Source organism: Carcharhinus amblyrhynchos, chromosome 2, assembly GCF_965287045.1.
Source record: "Carcharhinus amblyrhynchos chromosome 2, sCarAmb.v2.hapA, whole genome shotgun sequence".
In the NCBI taxonomy this organism is placed as follows: domain Eukaryota; kingdom Metazoa; phylum Chordata; class Chondrichthyes; order Carcharhiniformes; family Carcharhinidae; genus Carcharhinus; species Carcharhinus amblyrhynchos.
Genome location: NC_137325.1, coordinates 71,136,365 through 71,157,584, shown reverse-complemented (window position 1 = coordinate 71,157,584; position 21,220 = coordinate 71,136,365). Strand labels below are relative to the sequence as shown.

The window sequence follows — 21,220 nt, the reverse complement described above, 5'->3', positions numbered from 1 at the left end:
TGGGATGCACAGTGGCAAGCACTGATGCCTCACAGCGCAAGGGACCCAGGTTCAAAGCCCAGCTTGGGTCACTGTCTATGTGGAGTTTGCACATTCTCCTTGAGTCTGCATGTGTTTCCTCTGGGTGCTCCAGTTTCCACCCACAGCCTGAAAGACATGTAGGTTAGGTGCAGTGGTCATGCTAAATTCTCCCTCAGTATACACAAATAGGTAATGGAGCACAGCAACTAGTGGATTTTCACAGTAACTTCATTGAGGTGTTTATGTAAGCCCACTTATGACACTAATAAATAAGCTTTACACTTTTAAAACACAAGACGAGGTGGTTTGTCCATTTGAAAAGAATTCTTAAACTATATAACAGGGCTGATCACCGAGGATTACAGGTCTTCACCAGGTTTCTCCTGATTTTTGCACTCAGAGATTGGGCATCTCCAGAATTTTGAAAGTTAGCTCTGTAGCTATTTTCAGAACTATTTCCAAACCCTGGTCATGATAACTAATATTTTGCTTCAAATTGACTGTAATCATGAATTGATATAAAGTTTTGTCTTCCTTAAAGTGAATATAACACAGTATTACATTGAAGCACAAATACTTACTGACTTATTGGCAAATATGTGTATGTAAACACCCAGAATGAAGACAAAATGCAGCACTGCATAGAATTGAAGCCAAACAGGAATTTGGGGATTATGTGGGATCTCTTTTCCAGTAATCTGAAAAAAAAAACCAATTTGAATTAATAAACTTCTACGTACGCTGTAATTGTAGATGCCACTCCTTACCCAATTCACTTCATTCCGTGTGACGTTCAGAAATGGTTATGTTGAATACAGCCTAAGAGTGGGATTTTCGGGCAATGGACCTTTGGCTGGTCCACACCATTCCCCGTGGCAGGTTCCACTACTGGGGGAAAGAAAATCCCGGCCTAAGTCACATCAGCTGTGGTGCTGAATTCCAGAATTAGGTAGTCCTGATGGAAGATTAACTTTGTTTCTCTCTACACAGATACTGCCTAACTTTGAGTATTTCCATTTTGAAAAATTTCAGCTTCCATGGTATTTTGCTCATGAACCATAATTAGCCAAACTGTTTCTATACAGATATGGATCTACCATCAATGCAATAGATTTCCCAAATTGGCTCCATCCACAAAAAGAAAATCAAATCAATCTGAACCAATTACTGTCCTATCGGCCCCTTCCCAATCATCAGCAATGATTAAATGATCAACCGAAGGGCAGTCATTCACCAAAATCACTTTGCTCACACGAGTTCCTCAACACAGTTCTGAGACCAAATGCCTGCTTCATCATTCTTTCCATGCTATAGTCCGCAGAAGTACTTTTCACTGAAACTTCCCAAATTCAGCTCCAGAAATGAAGCAACTTATCACAGCTATAGACAACAACCAGGCTTGAGCTGATAGGTGACAGGTTACATTAAGCAAGTTCAAAAAAAGATTATTTTCTAGTTATCTCCAAGCGGAAAAGCCCAACTACCTTCTTCAATCTCATGGACACATGCATCAACATCCTGGAGGAGCCTCTAATCAGAGGTTTACCTGGATCCTCTCATGTCTACATTATAGCCACAAAAGCAGGGGACAGGATATGTGCACTGCGATATTTAGCTCATCCCTGGGCTCCTCAAAATCATTTACAAAACTCAAATATGAATATGATGGAATGCTCATCACTTTCCAGGGCAAGTTCAGATGCAGAAGAAGTTCAACACCATCCAAGAAGAATAGTCTGCTTAACCAGGTCCCTCTCACTAGATTCAACGTGCAGTATCTCAACAAGGTTACTTCAATAGCACCTCCTCATCAAGAAGAATAAGGCTAAAAAGCTGTTGGAACAAGACCACCTCCAATTCATACACAATTTTGACTTGTACTAATACTGTTGATATTTCATTGGCGTATATCATTATTGGAGCACATGGACCACATGAACTGTGTTGGGTTAAGAAAGTCACATCACTTCCTCAAGACAATGAGGGATGCATAATAAAACAGCCTTTCCAGCTTTGCTTGCATTTTAAGATTTGAAGGTCCAGCAATAATCAACACTTCCACTCATTTCAATTAAGTGTTTTCTTCACGACTTGAGCTGTGTGTTTCAATATGCTTCTGGTTGGCCAAGCCATAAAGTAACATACAGTCCAGAAGTCTCTGTGGACTATGTGAACAGCACTCCTTATTTTGCCCTTTCATCTTTGCATAGTCAAATGTGTAGGAATGAGGGAAGAAAAAACATTAAAACAAATTTCACATAAAGGAAACTTTGGGATATTTTGTACCTACTCTATACAGTTCTGCCATGGGTCTTCTTATGCAGGCTGTTCTGCAAAAACACATTAAACTAACAGCCTGTACTTTCCAATCATCTGTACTTTCCAGTAATCATTCACTCCAGTGTTTTCTCCACTTCCTTGTGGAAGTCCTGCCTTATGAAATTTGGCAGTTTTCAGTACATCTGAACAATACTGATTGAGGACAGGGTTTCACCAGGCTTGTTATACCAATTTCCTCTGATTGTACTTTTTGTACCTTTATATTGGTTCCTCTGTGGTCAGTTGTGAATGTTTTCATTAAAGCGCACTTAACCCTTGACCTATTTAATATATGGGAGCTGGTATGTGACTGTAGCAGCATTAATTACTTGTAAAAGCATTTTCAACCATTGCAAAATAACCCCAAATTTCTGTTTAGTGCACACTAACAGATTTCTGACTCCCAACAAAAGCACATCTCATGATCAGGTGAGGGGTGGGTGGTTGGTTGGGGGGGTGGCGGCATTGGCACTGGGTAGAATAGACCGGTTTTCCTCTTTTCTCACTCTTTGGTTATAGCAGATGTTTTGAATTTTAAAAGAATGCTGAATTGGCAATACACTAAGTAATTGATTGCATTCAGTCTTCAGACGGGTCACCGTCTGTATGGAGTTTGTGTGTTCTTCCCGTATCTGCATGGGTTTCCTCCAGATGCTCTGGTTTCCTCCCACAGTCCAAAGATGTGCAGGTTAAGTTGATTGGCCATGCTAAATTGACCCTGGTATCAGGGGGATTTGCAGGATAAATGTGTTACAGGAATAGGGCCTAGGTTGGATTGTGGTCAGTACAGACTTGCTGGGCCAAATAGTCTCCTTCTGTATTGTAGGGATTCTATGATTTTAAAACTCTCCCTCACTCACTATTAATTTTGCCCACGTCCTGGCTGAGAATCTATATCCATTGTACCATGTAACTATGTAAATGCTTTTTAAAAGACAAAATTGTACCCTCCTCTACTACTACCTCTGGCAGCTTGTTCCAGACACTCACACCCTCTGTGTGAAAAAACTGCCCCTCTGGACACTTTTGTCTTTCACCTTAAACCTATGCCCTCTAGTTTTAGACTCCTCTACCTTGGGGAAAAGATATTGACCATCTATCTGATCTGTGCCCCTCATTATTTTATAGATCTCTATAAGATCACCCCTCAGCCTCCTACACTCCAGAGAAAAAAGTTCTAGTCTATTCAGCCTCTCCTTATAACTCAATCTATCAAGTCCCGGTAGCATCCTAGTACATCTTTTCTGCATTCTTTCTTGTTTAATAGTATCCTTTCTATAGTAGGGTGACTAGAATTGTACACAGTATTCCAAGTGTGGCTTTACCAATGTCTTGTACAGCTTCAACAAGATGTCCTAACTCCTGTATTCAACATTCTGACCGATGAAACCAAGCATGTTGAATGCTGTCTTCCCCACTCTGTACAGCTGTGATTCTACTTTCAAGGAGCTATGAACATGTACCCCTAGATCTCTTTGTTCTGTAACTCTCCCCAATGCCCTACCATTAACTGAGTAAGTCCTACCCTGGTTCAATCTACTAAAATGCATCACCTTACATTTGTCTAAATTAAACTCCATCTGCCATTCGTCAGCCCACTGGCCTAATTGATCAAGATCCTGTTGCAATTGGAGATAGCTTTCTCCACTGTTCACTATGCCACTAATCTTGGTGTCATCTGCAAACTTACTAACCGTGCCTCCTTTCTTTCTCAACCAAACCATTAACATAAATGACAAATAACAGTGGACCCAACACTGATCCCTGAGGCACATCGCTGGTCACAGGCTTCCCGTTTGAAAAACAACTCTCTACAACCATCCTCTGGCTTCTGTCAAGAAGCCAATTTTGTATCCATTTAGATACCTCACCCTGGATCTGAAATATTTGAGTTGTGCCAAGAAAGGATAACTTTCATGAACGGTCTGAAATAGAAATTCCAGCTCCCCCACCATATCTGCCACCCCACTCCTCCATTTAAGTAAATATTATTTTTCATTACATACTGTGGGAATATCTTCAGGGCAGCCAAGTCTGGGTTTGCCTGGCTCCCACCCTGGTCCCTTGAAGATGACGGAAATTTTGTTGCTTATGCCAGGGGTAGCCCAAAATGTCTTCCAAATGTAAAGCAAGTGATGACACTGGAAGAAAAGAAATGAATAAAAATGAATCAAAATAAAATGTCAGCTTCTATTCACCTCGTTTTTCAAAATGCATAATTCTCAGCCCAGTCTCGGGAAGCCTCATTGGTCAGTATAGAAAAATTCTAACCCCTAGAGGGGTGTGCTGGGGAAGGGTGAGGGGTAGAATGAATTAAACTCACAAACCTGACCCCATTCTACCTACATCCGAATTTAACAGAGGCAGTTTGGGGGTGCGTTGGCCAAACTACTTTCAGCAGGTGGGTTGATAATTAAAATCTTAAGAAAAAAGAAGGCAGCATTCCTAATTTCTGACTTAATTTTATTTTTAATGGTTGGAGGCAAAAGGAAGAAGAAAGGAGGCAGCATTCTTTCTTCCTGATTCAGGTCTATTTTTAATAGTTTGGGGCAAAAGGAACTTAAATGTATCCATTGCACTGCTTGTGGGTCAAGAGGAGCAAGAATATTCCACCCAGGCCTACAAACTCACCTTCATGCAATAAAATTGCTGCCTCACACAAGTCTGCAGACTGCACATTGGGCTTAAAATGGTTGACACTCAACTTCCACAACATCAAATTCCCCCTCAGCCATGCTATGTCCAAATTATCAACCCTCCTTCGCAACACTTGCTCCCAGGCTTTTTCCAGCCCAAAGGGCAGCCAACCCATCAATCAGGCTGGCTGGCGTGCAGGGAATCTGTTGAAAGTGTTTAAAAGAGGTTCAGCCATTAAATTTGGCAGGACACATGAAAACCCAAACTTATGAGTTTCCTTTCTGAAAATCATGTCCCACCCCTGCCTCTCAATTTTCAACCTGGATTAAATATTGGGGCCCAAAGGTTGGCTAATATGTCAGAAAAATCATACTGAAGTCATTGTTCCGACCGATCAATTGTTTATGATCAATTGTTTTTTTTATATAACTTGCCAGTTTTTTTTTTCAATCAAACAAGTAGAATATGCAACATTCCACCATTAATCTGGAAAAAAAAACCTCATATGCACATTGAGTAAGACTCTCCACTTCCCATATGACACTGATATACACAAAGCACTAATGTACTGTACAAATCATTTTTTATTTTTTAATAGCTATAAAACAAGGACTTACAAAGGATTTCTATATTAGAAGCAGGGTCATCCAGACAGGCCAAATCCTGGATGTGAACATTGCAGTTGCAAGCCATATGTTTGAGGAACCGAGGGAAATAACATAAACATTGCGAAAAGCAGCAAGGTGCCCTTCATGGGATGTCAAGTGCTACAAATATATTGGCCCAGATTTCCCTGGGGACTTGCACCATTGCAGTGGCCCTTGAATGATGCAAAAAAAAGTGGAAATTATGAAGTCAGTGATTAATGACATTAGCAGCACGTTTCCCTGGAATTTTGCAATCCTCCATTGTTAACCTCACTGAAAACAGTTAGAAGGTAATTACTGTCACTCCACCTCCGCATTTAAATAGATGGTGATCAAAATTTCACGCATTTAAGCCGATTTTCACATTGCTGCCACTTAGACTTAAAAGAAATAACACATAGGTGGTCTGACAGTATGTTCTGTCAGCCATATGACTTATGGCTTTGAAATTGGTAAGAAAATAAGAAAGCCAAAATGAAATTATATTCAGTGGGCAATATTTGTTCCTATAGTTTTGTGAAGATGATTAGCCTGTGAGCATTTCATCTGTTTCAAATCATTAAAAAAAAGACCATTTTTAAATCATTTATTTAGTCCTTTACTTAGATAAGCAAAACATTTGTCTTGATCTCCTGAGTGTATAGATGTACTTGAGCAGTATGGCAGTGATTAATACAAAATTTGATTGTCAGTTAAAGTTTGTGGGAGAAGTTGCACTTCTGTTCACTAAAAGGCTCCTGTGGTTCCAGATGGTGAATGTGCTGTCACCTTAACTCACTGATTCACTTCTATATCGCTCATGTCATATTCTAATAATAAAGCAAAATTTGGAGTAAATCCACAATTGCAAAGCTGTCATAATGGGTAGTGGAATTTACATTATTTGTAATCAATTTTGTCATTTTAGGAAAATCTGGGCCAATCTTTCCATTTCTGCAAGCTACTTAAGTCATTCTTTCTCCTTTTCTTTGTTCCTTTCTCTGTGATTTTTCTCTCTCACTTTACACTTCCCTGGCTGTGGAATTTAGGATGGTTTGCTTAGCTTGCCATCACTAATGAGTGCAAAGTATCACCAGAAATGCAAAGAAAACCAGCACAATCCAGAGAGGTTTGGGGTCGTGCTTCTGAGACCGTAACATCACGTTCTCACAAATTAGACTGCTCATGTATGCGGTAGTGTTAATACATCTACTTAGAGTGCCAGGTCTATACTTTCTATACTATTCGAAAATCGTATGTTATTCACTAAAATGGAAACTTGACAGTTCTTGTAGGAATTTTAGATTCTGTTGTCTGGAAACTTGGCTGAGTAGCATTGCAAACGTGGGTGGACACTGGCTGCAATTTTATCTGTTTTCCTCATCTGTATCTGACTGGGAATGTGTGCTTGTCAGTAGCTACTTTCACTGCAGCATTTACATCTGTTGTCGAAGGGGTGAAGGCTGCACAACTCAATAACTCAGGAATTTATAAACAGATGTCAATATTTTTCCAATGCCTATATTAGAGTAGAGACAAGTATGGATTCCAATGTAAGTTGATCAAATTGTGGACAGCAACTAATGTGAATTTAAGGGGAAAAAAATACAAGAAGATGGGTTTCAGTCTCTCCAAGTTGATTGGTAAATAGACAGCTCTGAAACACAGGGGAAACATTCCCAGGCAAATATTCCTCGCCCACCATTTGAAAAATTAGTAGTCTTGCAGCTACTTAATGCTCCATGGAGTGCGATGGCAATGGAGAAGTGGGGTGAAGGGAGCACCCATGGGAAGATAGATCTGAAGGTGTTCCTGACTTGGAAAGCAGGCCTCTGATGAAGACGCCATCCCCCTTTACTCCTTTCCTATCCAGCCCCAAGCAGGGTGACCTGCTGGGCTACCCTACTGGCCCTGAATTCCTCAAAGTAGCCTCAAAATTGAGGCTGGGCAGGAAGGGGCTCTTAAGGTGTCAATAATTAGACACTTAAGAGCTTCAGTTATGGTCGAGAGCTAATGAGCTTCCCTAGGCCATGCCTGCTTCCCCACCCACACCAACCCCACCCCCCCGCCCCCCTGTAAAATGGTGAACAGGTCAGGGGTGGGCAGGGAGGACACAAGAAGATCACCTGGAGAATCTGAGAAGCAACCCCCTCTGCCAACAAACCTACTGATGGGAAGCTGTAAAATTCTGCCCATGAACCAATAATCAATCATCAGTTGACTACTTTGAACTTTAAGCTCAAAAGAAAATAAAAAGTAAAGTCGCTCCAGTTCCAAATGACCATAGGCTGCTCTCCCTTTGAGGGACAGAGCTGACTGACGGTGATTTAACCAGAGGGTCAGCACAATTCATGCGAGGGGCCAGGTTGAGAAGGTGGAGCCTTAATGAATAACCTCAGCTGGTACAGGAATTGCTGGTGTTACTCTGCATCACAAGCCAACCAAGCAGCCAACTGAGCAATACACCTCTTACAATGAATGAGGTTTCAACCTGATCTGGAACAAGGCATATGGCTGATGGGTGAAATACTGAATTGCAAAACGATATTGCAGGAAGGATATCAGAGGGAAGAGAGAGATGATTTGCAATTGTCAATGCGGTTTAGAATGGGAGCAAGCATGATTTAAAAATTGTGATCCCAGACAACATCTCTGGATCCTGCGTCTCCAGAACTCACTAATTTTCAAAATGAGAGCGGGGAAGGAAACAGAGAACCTGCTCACCTCCAATAATTGGCCTACTGAAATCCTGGAGGAGCTTGTTAATGGTTGCAGAGGTTGAGGCTGTAAGTTTTGAAAGTGCATTCAACAAACCTGAACAACACGGTGCATATTAGCGCTGAGCTGCCAAGTTCAAAGCGGGTCAGAAGGAAGGATTTTTTAATGAATTGAAAATTATTGCATCCTGGGGGAATCTCAAGCTGAATCACGTCCATTAACTCTCATTTGGCAATACCAACAATTTCCTCAGCTTTTATGCTGCTGCCTGTCCTCTTCAATGAGACAGCAATAGGCCCCATCATTATTGCTGTCCACCTTGTTCATTCATGCTCTGCAGGCAGGTCCTGCTTCCTGCACTCACTAGTGCCACTATTTGAGGTATTTACATTTTGAAATAGTGTGACTTGTTGATGCATGGGATCAGGACCTGGAATTTATCAGGGTGTGAGGTTCCTGACCCCACTATGAAAAATCCAGCCTAGAATGTTTACAGATATTGACAGCTGCAGGTTTGATCTATTCCACTTGCCCTAATACATGGTTAAAGACTTGGATGTCCTTGTGCACCAGTCACTGTAGGTAAAGAAGGCAAGTGGTATGTTGGCCTTCACTGCGAGAGGTTTTGAGTACAGGGGCAGAGATGTGTTGTTGCAATTATACAGGGCCTTGGTGAGGCCACACCTAAAGTACTGATTGCAGTTTGGTCTCCTTTTCTGAGGAAGGATGTTCTTGCTCTCCAGGGAGTGCAACATAGGTTTACCAGGCTGATTCCGGGGATGATAGGACTGATGCATGAGGAGAGATTGACTGGGTTAGGATTGTTTTCACTGAAGTTCAGATGAATGAGGGGGAAATCTCAAACAGACTTATAAAATTCTAACAGGACTAGACAGGATAGATAGGATAGATGCAGGGAGGATGTTCCCGATGGTAGGAGAGTCCAGAACCTGGGGTCACAGTCTGAGGATTTGGGGTAGACCATTTAGGATGGAGAGGAGGAGACATTTCTTCACTCAAAGAGCTGTAAGCCTGTGGAATTCATTACCACAGGAAGTAATCTAAAATATTGAATGTATTCAAGAGGTGGTTAGATATAACACTTGGGGGTGAACAGGCTCAAAGGTTTATGGAGATAAGTAGGATTGTGATGAATGGCGGAGCAGATTCAAAAGGCCAAATGGCTTCCTCCTGCCCTGATCTTCTATGTTTCTACTTGACTTAAATCGGATTGTCACCATCCCTGTACGGGAGCATTTTCTATTGTCTGTGCGCTCACTTTTGGAAAAGTGTCTAAAATCACTTATATCTTTTGGGGCTTTTTTACTTGGTTAACTGACAAGAAGTTCAAATATTTAGAAGCGAGTGAAACTTAAAACTTATACATCTTGGAAATAATTTACTTTGATTTCCTTTCAGTTGATTAAATACCTCGATGGGATGGCGCGCGGTGTACAGAAGTTCATTCTTGTGTGTTCATTAATGTGTACCTCACCAGCAATAATGAGGAAAGTCACCTTTGCAAAGCCATCACAAAGGCCTGAGGCAAAGCATCAAATGTTAAATGATCCTTTCATGATGTAAGAATGGGTGGGATTTTATATTAAACTCTAAGACGTCAGGGAGCCTGGTAGCTGATCAGAAATCCATTTTTAATTGGCTTTGTAATTAAAAGCCTGCTTGTAACTGATGCAGACTTTGCTCCGGCTCGTTAACTCAGCCAAGGTGTTAACACCTCTCTTCCAGGACTTTCACCCAGATAGGGCCAGCAGGATGATGTGCTCAGTCTGTCAAAGAAAGACATCCGAGCTTAGGGGCCCCAGCAGGGGTCAGAATGAATGGCTGAAATTGTACTTTGATTCCTGAGGCTGCAGCAATCATAGATCGAATTGCCCACCCAGGAAGCCTGCTTCCCCCTACTCAAATGAGGTGATATTTGCCAAGGACAAGAGGAGGAGTCCAGCCTCTCAAGTCAAACAGAGGGGAATGTAAATGAGCGTGATTCCTCCAACCTTACAGGCAGTAGTCAAGAAAATCCAGGACTTCAGAAGGATTGTAAAGCTGAATATCATACACTTCCAGATACCAATCCGCACACTCTCACTTTTCCAGCATTCTCCTGCATAGTACTCTTCAGGTCAACACACCTTGCATATCCACTGATTCCTCTCTCTTCAGGCATCCCCTCATCTCCACCTGAGCAGCCAACACTCATCCTCAACATACTGACCTCTTGCATCAAAACTTCACAGTCACTCTCCACAATTTTTGTCCTTTCCTCCGCTCTACTTAATTCATTTCTCAAAGTCACATTTCTGTGCTTTCTCTCCTTGCAGACAAGTGCACAACCTCGATGATGGTGAGAGGGAGCCTCCAATGATACCCTCCCTGGTGACCACTGGCAATGCATGGCCACTACTGGCATGTTCCAGGAGGCTGCAAGTGCTAGTAATGACTGGCCAGTGCTCTGGTATGTCAAAAGAGCAGACTCTCTGCCTAATGACCTGGTGCTAAGGAGTTGGGTCCGTTGGGGGAGAAATATGGCTTAGAAGAAGACAGCTGATGATGCTACTGGTGGTGAAGATGTTGCAGTTCCTCTTGCTCCTTAACAGCTGCAAAAGTTGCCCCCATGCCTCAGTGAAGGCCAATCACAGGGAAATGTAACTTAATGTGTGAAGTCACCAAGGTAGATGGACTGAATTCCAAGAAATTGGTAATCACCACCCAAGAGGGTGCACTCACTGCTTGATTGAAGTGCTGTAAGTACCAGCCTCTCACCTCGGCAGGGTAGGAGCTGCAGGGTTCCACTACTTGAAGGCTGCCTAGCCTTTCCGTCTCCCTGTTGTGCACACACCTGGGTGACCCTGGTGAGCTGCTGAAAGCCAGGAAATGTGCACTGTTTGTTAACGGCAGGATGCTGGGTTAAATCTTCAGTTAAATACTCCTCTGAAAATCTTAGTTGCTTATCCTACAGTGCTATGGTGGTGGTGGGGGGGAAGAAGAAGAAGAAGAAGAAGAAGAAGAAGAAGAAGAAGAAGAAGAAGAAGAAGAAGAAGAAGAAGAAGAAGAACAAGAACAAGAAGAACAAGAAGAACAAGAAGAACAAGAAGAACAAGAACCAGGGCCTCAACACCTCCTTCTATGACTGGATCCTGAACTCTGAACTTCCGAAATCAAAAGACACAATTCGTAGGGATAGGCAATAACACCACCTCCATGGTAATCCTCAACACTGGTGCCCCACAAGGCTGTGTTCTCAGCCCCCTATTATATTCCTTGTACACCTATGATTGTGTGGCCAAATTCCCCGTCAGTTCGATTTTCAAGTTTGCTGATGACACCACTGTGGGTCGGATCTCAAACAATGATGAGACAGAGTATAGGAATGAGATAGAGAATCTGGTGAATTGGTACGGTAACAATAATCTCTCCCTCAATGTCACAAAACAAAGGGTATTGTCATTGATTTAAGCAAGCATAAAGGAGAACATGCCCCTGTCTACACCAAAGGGGACAAAGTAGAAAGGGTCAAGAGCTTCAAGTTTTTAGGTGTCCAGATCACCAACAACCTGTCCCAGTCCCCCCATGCCGACACTGTAGTTAAGAAAGCCCACCAACATCTCTACTTTCTCAGAAGACAATGGAAATTTGGCATGTCAGCAACAACTCTCACCAATTTTTACAGATGCACCATAGAAAGCATTCTTTCTGGTTGTATCACAGCTTGGTACGGCTCCAGCTCTGCGCAAGACCAAAAGGAATTATAGAAGGTCGTGAATTAGCCCAATCCATCACTCAAACTTGCCTCCCATCCGTTGACTCTGTCTACATTTCCTGCTGCCTCGTCAAAGCAGCCAGCATAATTAAGGACCCCATGCACCCTGGGCATTCTCTCTTCCACTTTTTTCCGTCAGGAAGAAGATACAAAAGTCTAAGGTCACGTACCAATTGACTCAAGAACAGCTTCTTTCCTGCTGCTGTCAGACTTTTGAATGGACCTACCTTGCATTAAGTTGATCTTTCTCTACACCCTAGCTATGACTGTCACACTACATTCTGCAGTCTCTCGTTTCCTTCTCAATGAACGATATGTTTTGTCTGTATAGTGCGCAAGAAACAATACTTTTCACTGTATGTTAATACACGTGACAACAATAAATCAAATCAAATTTAGCATCCAGCCCAATGGTTGATACCGACTCTGCCTCCCCTTGGCAATTAAATCTCTGCCCAATATCTATCAACTAAAGGATACAAGTGTGATGATAAATTGGAGGGAGAAAATGCATTGAAAAATAAAAATATTTAGATTTAAAATATGTGTCAGCTATTTATACACAAAATAATGAAAATTTACTTAGTAATAGGTGCAGCCATGAAAAGGGTGTCATTGTATATGATAGAATTCAACTTCAGAAAACACAGGAAACTTTTAGATTGTCAATAAAATTGCCCACTGGTGAAATCTACAGTACTGCTTTCTTTTTCAAAATACATGCTGCAACTATTAGGTATTTTTATGTGAAAGCTGATTTGCATTGACTAATTTTTAATTCTAACTCTCTCATTAAAATATGCATTTTATTAAAACCTAGTTGCTTCAAGGAAATAATTCTTGCCTGATCTTGAAAAGCAATTCATGGTTCAACACCGTTACAGAAGAGAATGATCCTGAAACAAACTTTACATATAAATTTAACAACACGGTAAATATTTATCCCAAATTCAGAATATAGGTACCTGAACCCACAACGGTTCAAATGCATTGAGTGGGTGAGTCAAGCCATAGATCACTTTCTCATTCTCTGGTTCAAAGGTCCCTGTTTCATCAAATGAAAAATACTGGTAAGGTAAGAGTTCTTGGTCTACATACATGCAACATTCTGCCTGATTCTCCACATATTAATAGAAAGCAAACTTCATTACATTAACTTATAGGCCAGTGAGCTTGACGTCCATAGTAGGGAAATTGTTGGAGAAGATTCTTAGAGATAGGATCTATACACATTTAGAACTGAATAGTCTCATTAGCGATAAGCAACATGGTTTGCCTCACAAATTTGGTTGAGATTTTGAGGTGTCAAAAACGATTGACAAGAGAAGGGCCGTGGATGTCATCTACATGGATTTTCGTGAAGCATTTGACGAGGTCCCTCATGGCAGGCTGGTACAAAAGATTAAATCTCAAGGGATCAAAGGTGAACTAGCTAGATGGGTACAGAACTGGCTTGGCCATAGAAGACAGCGGGTAGCAGCGGTGGGGTCTTTATCTGATTGGAAGCCTGTGACTAGTAGCGCTCTGCAGGACTCTGTATTGGGTCCTCTGCTGTTTATGATGTATATAAATGATTTGGAAGATGATGTAGCTGGTCTGATTAGTAAGTTTGCGGACACAAAGATTGCTGGAGTTGTGGGTGGTGATGAACATTGTCAGAAAATACAGCAGGATATAGATAGGCTGGAAAATTGGGTGGAGAAATGGCAGATCAAATTTAATCCAGATAAATACAAAGTGATGCACTTTGGTAGATCTAATGCAGGGGGAGCTATACAATAAATGGCAGAACCATCAGGAGTATAGGGATCTGGGTGTACAAGTCCGTAGATCCTTAAAGGTGGCAGCACAGGTGGAAAAGATGGTGAAGGGGGCATGTGGCATGCTTGCCCTTATTGGATGGGGCATGGAGTATAAAAGTTGCATGAGAGTGGTGGCCTGAAGGGCAGGGTATGAGAGCAGGAGCCTAAAAGTGGGAGGGTGTCTCTGGTGACCTATAACAGGGTCTGTAAACTTTTGTGGCATCCGCTGGTAGCAGTGATTGAGGTTTGAGGAGGGGGATTGGGGGTGGCTGATACCAGCAAATAGGGCGTCTTTTTGCTGGTGAGTAGGAGGTTGTATGCACTGCAGGGTTGCCTGGAGGTTGGGCTGTCTTTCAAAAATGGTGGCAAGATATCTGGGGAGTCAGTCTTGCTGGTGTCTTTTGATTATGCACATCCCTTCATGGCACGAATCACCCCAACCTCCAAAAAGTGCAAGTTTTTTTTTTAAACGAGTGCAACCCCCTCTGATCTATGGCCTCAATTTCTTTTCCCTGGCTGAGTGTATAACTGGAGCAGGAAAACGTGAATAATGATGTATGTGCCTACAAGGTGTCTGCATGTGGAAGGTTTAATGACTATGCCACCTTTGTCCCATCTGTCTGTTGCCTTTGTACTGCTATTCCTTTAACTTTCTTTCTTTCCTTCCTTTGTTTGTTTCTGTTTTTTTCTTTCAAGTAGCAAATTTAAATGTTGTGGTGCAACATAAAATAAAGTCATAATCCTGCTGAGGTACTAGTTATTGGATAGATTCAAGCAGAACAGCAAAGAATCTGTGGGGTTGTTGAAGGGGGTGGTTTTCTTTCTGCATCATGTGTGGTAGCTGACTAGGTCTCAGGTTGGCTCTGTGGCTGGGAGGAGGTATTCAACCAGAATGCCAGCACCTGTGTTGTGTTTTGGGTTGGCTGGGTGAAGGAAGAAGCTAAGACAGATCACAAGATAATTCATGCCACTCACTGTCCCAATATCCCCTTGCTATCATTGTTCATTAACCTTTCAAACAGGGGGTGGCATGGTGGCACAGTGGTTACCACTGCTGCCTCACAGTGCCAGGGACCCAGGTTCGATTCCTGGCTTGGGTCACTGTCTATGTAGCGTTTGCACATTTTCCCCATGTCTGTGCAGTTTTCCTCCGGGTACTCTGATTTCGTCCTATGTCCAAAACTGGGTGGTTTAGGTTGATTGGCCATGCTAAATTTCCCCTTGGTGTTAGGAGATGTCAGGGTGATTAGTAGGGTAAATAAATGGGGTTATGGGGATATGACCGGAGTGGGATTGTTGTCAGTGCAGGTTTGATGGGCCGAATGGCCTTCTTCTGCACTTTGGGAATTCTTATGGATTCTAAACCATCCTGGCAATCACATACCCTGCTTTGTCTTCTCATGCCAGTCCACTTTCCCCTTTCTTCCATCCCACCTCCTTAATCCTATTGACTCCCATGCATTTTCTTATTCTCATTACATCCACTTTCATCATCTCCACATATCTACTTCCTTTCTTAAATCCTGTCCACCTGTTACATCCTCTGACTGTATCCTCCTTTCATCAACTTTCTCCTGCCATTCCTTCTTCTGCTATAGTCTCCACCCACCCTTCCCCTCTGTCTGTTTCACCTCCATCTTTCTAATCTCTTTCCCTTTTTCCTCTACCTTTCCTCTCAACATGACCCTTGTGTCTCTCTACCAAGACTACACAGTCAGCTTGTTAGCCAAGAGTCACAGCCCAATAACAGAGGCCTTTGAAAAACTGTGAAGTTGTATAATGTGGCTGAAATAAAGCATGTTTTTTTTTCAAATCATTAAATATTTTTAAAATGTTGAGTTAAAGTTAAAATCTTCATTCCTGGCTGAGAATGAAAATTTGACCCAATAATTTAAAAGTTTAAGTCCAAATAAGTAAACTCTCAGCACCAATTCCATCCCCTTTTCCAACCACCATCTCAAGGTGAACCAGACTCTTCACATCCTTAGAATGCTATTCAACCAGAGGTTGAATTCACGACCCTATATTCTCTCTATTACAACAACCACGAATGTTCTCCTCCATAACATTATCAAGGTTAAGTTTATTCATTAGTGTCACAAGTAGGCTAACATTAACACTGCAATGAAGTTACTGTGAAAATCCTTTAGTTGCAATAGTGCGACGCCTGTTTGAATACGAGGGAGAATTTAGCATGGCTAATACATCTAATCAGAGCGTCTTTTGGACTGTGGGAGGAAACTGGAGGAAGGCCATGCAGGCATGGGGAGACTATGCAGACTCTACACAGACAATGACCAAAGCCAGGAATCAAGCCTGGGTCCCTGGCTCTGTGAGGCAGCTGTGCTAACCACTGTGCCACCATGTCATCCTGTGATTTGTCCCTCATCTGATCTTATCTCCTGCATGGATATTAGTTGAACCTGGAGGTGACAATATTTTCCATATCAGCCTCTCATCATACACCCTCTACAAATACCAAATAACATTAATGCATGTAGCTTATCCTGCACCAAGTCTCAAGTATGCCCTTGTCCACATTTGCCTATTGACTTCCTGTCTCTCGAAGCCTCAAATTTAAAATTGACATCTTTGTGTTTAAATCCTTTCACACCTTGTTCCTCCATATCGTTGTAACCTCCTCCAGCCTTACAACTGTCTAACTTAGTTCCATGCAAACTCTCCTTGCCTTGACCCTGCTCTCACCTGCATTCCATCCTTTACGCTACCATTGACAGGAGACTCTCAGTCACAAGGCCCCATGTTACGAATTTTAGAAGTTCTAGGTTCCCTTCCCCTTTTGTCCACTTTAAAACCATCTTAAAAAAATCAAAGTCATGAACTTGGTCCTTATTTTTATATTTTCACCTCCATTTTTCACTTTATATTTTCACTTTTTATGTCCATTAAAAATTTCCAAACTTGAGTTTGATAGATTTTTGATAGACAAGGGTCACAAACTTGTCAGGGATCATGCCTAATAATTGGAGAACTGGTAGGGAACTCCAATAAGCTCCAGAAGTCCAATGGAATCATATTCTTCAGGCATAAATTGGCCACCTGGGGACCTACCTCGCAATTCAGTTCTCCATTAAATTGTGGTGGGCTTGGCTATAATAGTTGTCACTTAGCTCATTAATTATTATCCTAATTGACATCCTGACACTGATGCTGGGAATCCTGTAACAGTCCTATCCACCCTCTGACTTCACTGGGGGAAGCCTTCCGGCCACTGGGAGTTGACAGGGTTTCTCTCCCATGATTAAGTGTCCAGTTGTCATAGTTCCTGCCATGACAAACTGCCTAAAATCCAGTCCCAGGTTATTAAAGATTTTGGAACCAAGTCAGGTACATGAAGTGGAGCTGCAAATCAGCTATAATCTGATAGAACTGACGCTAGGAGATGAATAGTGAACTCTTGTTCCTATGCACCAGTTTTTGGCATGATATTAAGCGGTGCAATCCTAAAGTCAATGGTCAGACAAACTGCAACTCCTGCTTGTCCAAGCATTAATAATTTTCCTTCTCCTATTTGTAGCAGCCTCCAGAAGACCAAAAGCCTCTTTAAGGGCTGCTGATTAGGTTGCTGAAGACCTGGAACTATTGGGTGGAGCATCTGTGGGCCATACTTTGCTAATTTTCTGACCAATTTTGATTGAGGTCCTGCAAGCATCAGTAAGACCCTTTTCTGCTGGTTGCCAATGGTCATTTTGAGGAGACACTCTGAACACCTAGACTTTGCCAACTTCCAATTTGGTAGCCAGCGTACATCTGTGTAAAACTGGGCACCTAAAATCATAACCTGAAACGTGTTTCTCCAATGGTGATTTAACACTAAAAGTCAGAGATATAATATTCCAGTTCTCCTCACTCCCATCCACATTTATAATGGAAACTGTCCAAAATTAACTTATTACACTTTGCTTACACTTCCCACCTGTAATGAGATGGCATGCCACAAACATTCTTAAAAATGCAAAAGCAAATCAAGCTTAAGAATTTTTTTTATAGTACTTCATTCTTTTTTCCCCCTAATATAATTTCTTTATATTTGCTTGTCATCATTTTATTCATTATACATTTTATGTTAATTCTCTCAGTCTCAACTTGTTCCGTCTGAGGGGTTTGAGTAATGTGGAGCATTTGGCAGAAGAATGGTTCCTGTGGGATTCTGGATATGGAACCAGTGACTAGGCCGGGTGCCTTAGTGCGGCCTTGGAAAGTTTATGGAAATCACCCCCAAGAGAATACTCCCCACTATGTGTGTTGACATTTTTACATCCATTCTCTGCATTTTATCCAGCTCCGCAGAATGAAATATACTGGACTGGGATGGGGAAAGAGGGAAACTGCAGTGCAAGAATGCTGCAACCCATTTAACTTTTATGGCCCTTATGAGCTTCAATTAAGTGGGATGTTTCTCAGTAGCTGCTTTCAACTGTCTTACTATGCACTACATTCAAATACAGCATCGGTTGAAATGAATATCTGTTAAAGGTCAGTATCTTTGTACGCTGCCTTACTGAATCGCCTTTGAGAAACTCTCATTTTTTATCAAATCAGACTACTCTCGGCTACTTACCAAAAATCCTGTCCCAAATGATAAGGGTTCCAGCATAATTCTTGTCAATGCAGTATTTGTTCCGTCCTGAAAAAAGGGTCAGCAGAGAATCACAAATTATTTAACACTTGGATTTGTGCGCTATGTCACAAATAAGCAGAAAAACAAATAGTGATGGGTTCTCCTTTCTATTATCCAGAACCTTTCCCTTCTCCCAACAATCAATTAAAATGAATGGAATTCACACTGATACAATACAAATAAGCATCTGTGTAACTCATCACTTCACAATTAGATTTAGCTTCTGGGCTTGGATTTTCCAAATCTAAGTCCTGCACCATCATTCATGTCTGACCTGACTGTGGCCTCAACTTCACTTTCCTGCCAACTGACACCTGTTAGTCAAGAATACTGACTTGTGCCTTAGAAATATTCAATGATTCTACCTCTATCATTCTCTGGGGAAGGAAGTTCCACAGACTCACGGCCTTCTGAGAGGAAAAAAAGTTCTCCTCACCTCCACCTTAAATGGGAGACCCTTTGTTTTTAAACTGTACCCCCTAATTCTAGTCTCTCCCATTAGGAGAAACATTTTCTCAGCATCCACCCTATCACGTCCCTTCAGGATCTTATGTTGGTCACTCTGTATCTCAGTGTTGTGCAGTCTCTCGATCTAGATGACATGCAGCTTTTCATTTCTTCCTGCCAAAGTGGACATGTTCTCATTTCCCACATTTTATTGCATCTGCCAAATTTTTGCCCACTCACTTAATCTATAGATTAATCACTTTGCAGACTCCTTATGTCCTCTTCAGAACTTACTTTTCTACCTAAGTTTATGTCATCAACAAATTTAGCAGCAATACATTTGTCTCTTCATCCAATACATTGATTATAAATTGCAAATTGTGGATGCCCCAGCACTGATCCTTATGGCACTTTACTCATTATGTCGTGTCAACCAGAAAATGACCCACTTATCCAGACTCTTTATTTCCTGTTAGCTAACCAATCCACTATCAATGCTAATACGTTACCCCTACATCACAAGCTCTTATTTTGTGTAGTAACTTTTAATGTTACTACATAAAAATGCCTTCTGGAAATTCAAGTACATGCATCTACAGGTTCCCCTTTATCCACATTGCTTATTACTTCCTCAAATAACTCTAATAGTCAAACATGACCTCCCTTTTACAAAGCCAGTTGACTCTGCCTGACAGCACTGAGATTTTTGCAGATCTTAATAATGAATTTGTGCATTTTCTTTATGTTCAGCTAATTAGGTTGTAGCTTCCTATTTTCTGTCTCCTTCATTTCTTGAAGAGAGCATCCCTCCATTAATTAAATATTGTCAGTCCCAGTTTTTCCTCTCTGTAATAGATTGTTTAATGTAAATAAAGTATATTGAGTTGCCCACTCAGTGTTGACCAGTTAATGTTCCCCAGTCTTTTGCTGTTCCTATCACTGCTTGCCAACTTTCCCACTCTTGTGCCCTCAGCAAACTTTGAGATTGTGCATGAACAGGATAGTCTGAACTTCTTTAACCATTAGAGAATAAACAGATTTAAGGTTGTTAAGGCAAGTGAGACTGGACGATTACATCCCGGACTAACTAACAACATTAAAATGAGAAAATTAATATTTAAATCAGCCTCATGCCCAGGCTGGTAATATCACGAGAGGCAAGAAATCAGGTTTGAACATGACTTCTCGCCTCTTGCACAATCTTACTGACTCATCACTCCAATTGACTGACATGACCTTACCGCCCTGAGGTTTTTAAAGGAGAGAAACAATTGCTGATCAAACTTAAAGCAGCGTTGTAGCAGTAAATTGTTGAGTTAAAAAGAATAAGCAACAAAAATTATCAGTGTATGTGGGTGGGAGTATGTGGATTTATGCGTGCAGAGTGGTGAGAGTGAGTGAGGGCAAGGAGACTGGTGCAAAACAGACTCACACGCACTCTCACTAATTCATCTCGTCACCCTAACATGCGCACACATGACCCAGTGTGACTTTGCCAACCCTGGCCTGCTACCTAGCCCCAAAGCCGTTGTCTCCCTCCATTCCCAATGAGCCACCATCACTTGGCTCCAGCCCTAACTTTATCCTTTGCTTTCCTTGTCCACCAGCCTTCAGCACACTGTTCACTGCTCCACCAAGGAGAGACTGTTTCTCTCCCTCATTTGCTGCAATAGGCTCACTAGTCACCTAATCAGCACACAGGAGAGAAACAGCATGTGATTGGAGAAGCAGCTCCAACCCAAAACCTGCATTGAAACTCAGCTGGTTGACAAGAACTTTGAAAACTGTCTTATGGGGGAATTCCGTGGGCCATATCTTTTGCAGACTTTGGCAGATAGGGTCAAGGAGAACCCTAAAGCTTTCTATAGATATGTCAGGAATAAATGGATCAGGCATTGGCTAGCTGATAGAAGACAGAGGGTGGTGGTTGATGGGAAATATTCAACCTGGAGTTCAGTTACTAGTGGTGTACCTCAGGGATCTGTTTTGGGGCCACTGCTGTTTGTCATTTTTATAAATGACCTAAATGAGGGTGTAAAAGGATGGGTTAGTAACTTTGCTGATGACACCAAAGTTGGAGGAGTTGTAGACAGTGAGGATGGCAAGATTAGGGCCAGTCAGAGACAGTAGTGGGAAGTTGTGCGTGGAGCCTGAAGAGATAGGAGAGACACTAAATGAATATTTTTCGTCAGTATTCACGCAGGAAAAAGTCAATGTAGTCGAGGAGAATACT

At 41.8% G+C, this 21,220-nt stretch overlaps 1 protein-coding gene across 2 annotated transcripts in view; it reads right to left on the bottom strand.

The window, feature by feature from the left end:
* The window catches only part of agmo (alkylglycerol monooxygenase), a 306,229-nt gene that overhangs the window by 79,854 nt on the left and 205,155 nt on the right, over nucleotides 1-21,220 (bottom strand). For both annotated transcript variants that reach the window (XM_080216539.1, XM_080216531.1), the window contains exons 7-10: nucleotides 18,481-18,546; nucleotides 13,062-13,141; nucleotides 4,347-4,481; nucleotides 603-719 (exon numbers count right to left, since the gene is read on the bottom strand). In XM_080216539.1, the coding sequence (XP_080072665.1) occupies nucleotides 603-719; nucleotides 4,347-4,481; nucleotides 13,062-13,141; nucleotides 18,481-18,546 (398 nt within the window). The remainder of the gene's footprint in view (nucleotides 1-602; nucleotides 720-4,346; nucleotides 4,482-13,061; nucleotides 13,142-18,480; nucleotides 18,547-21,220) is intronic.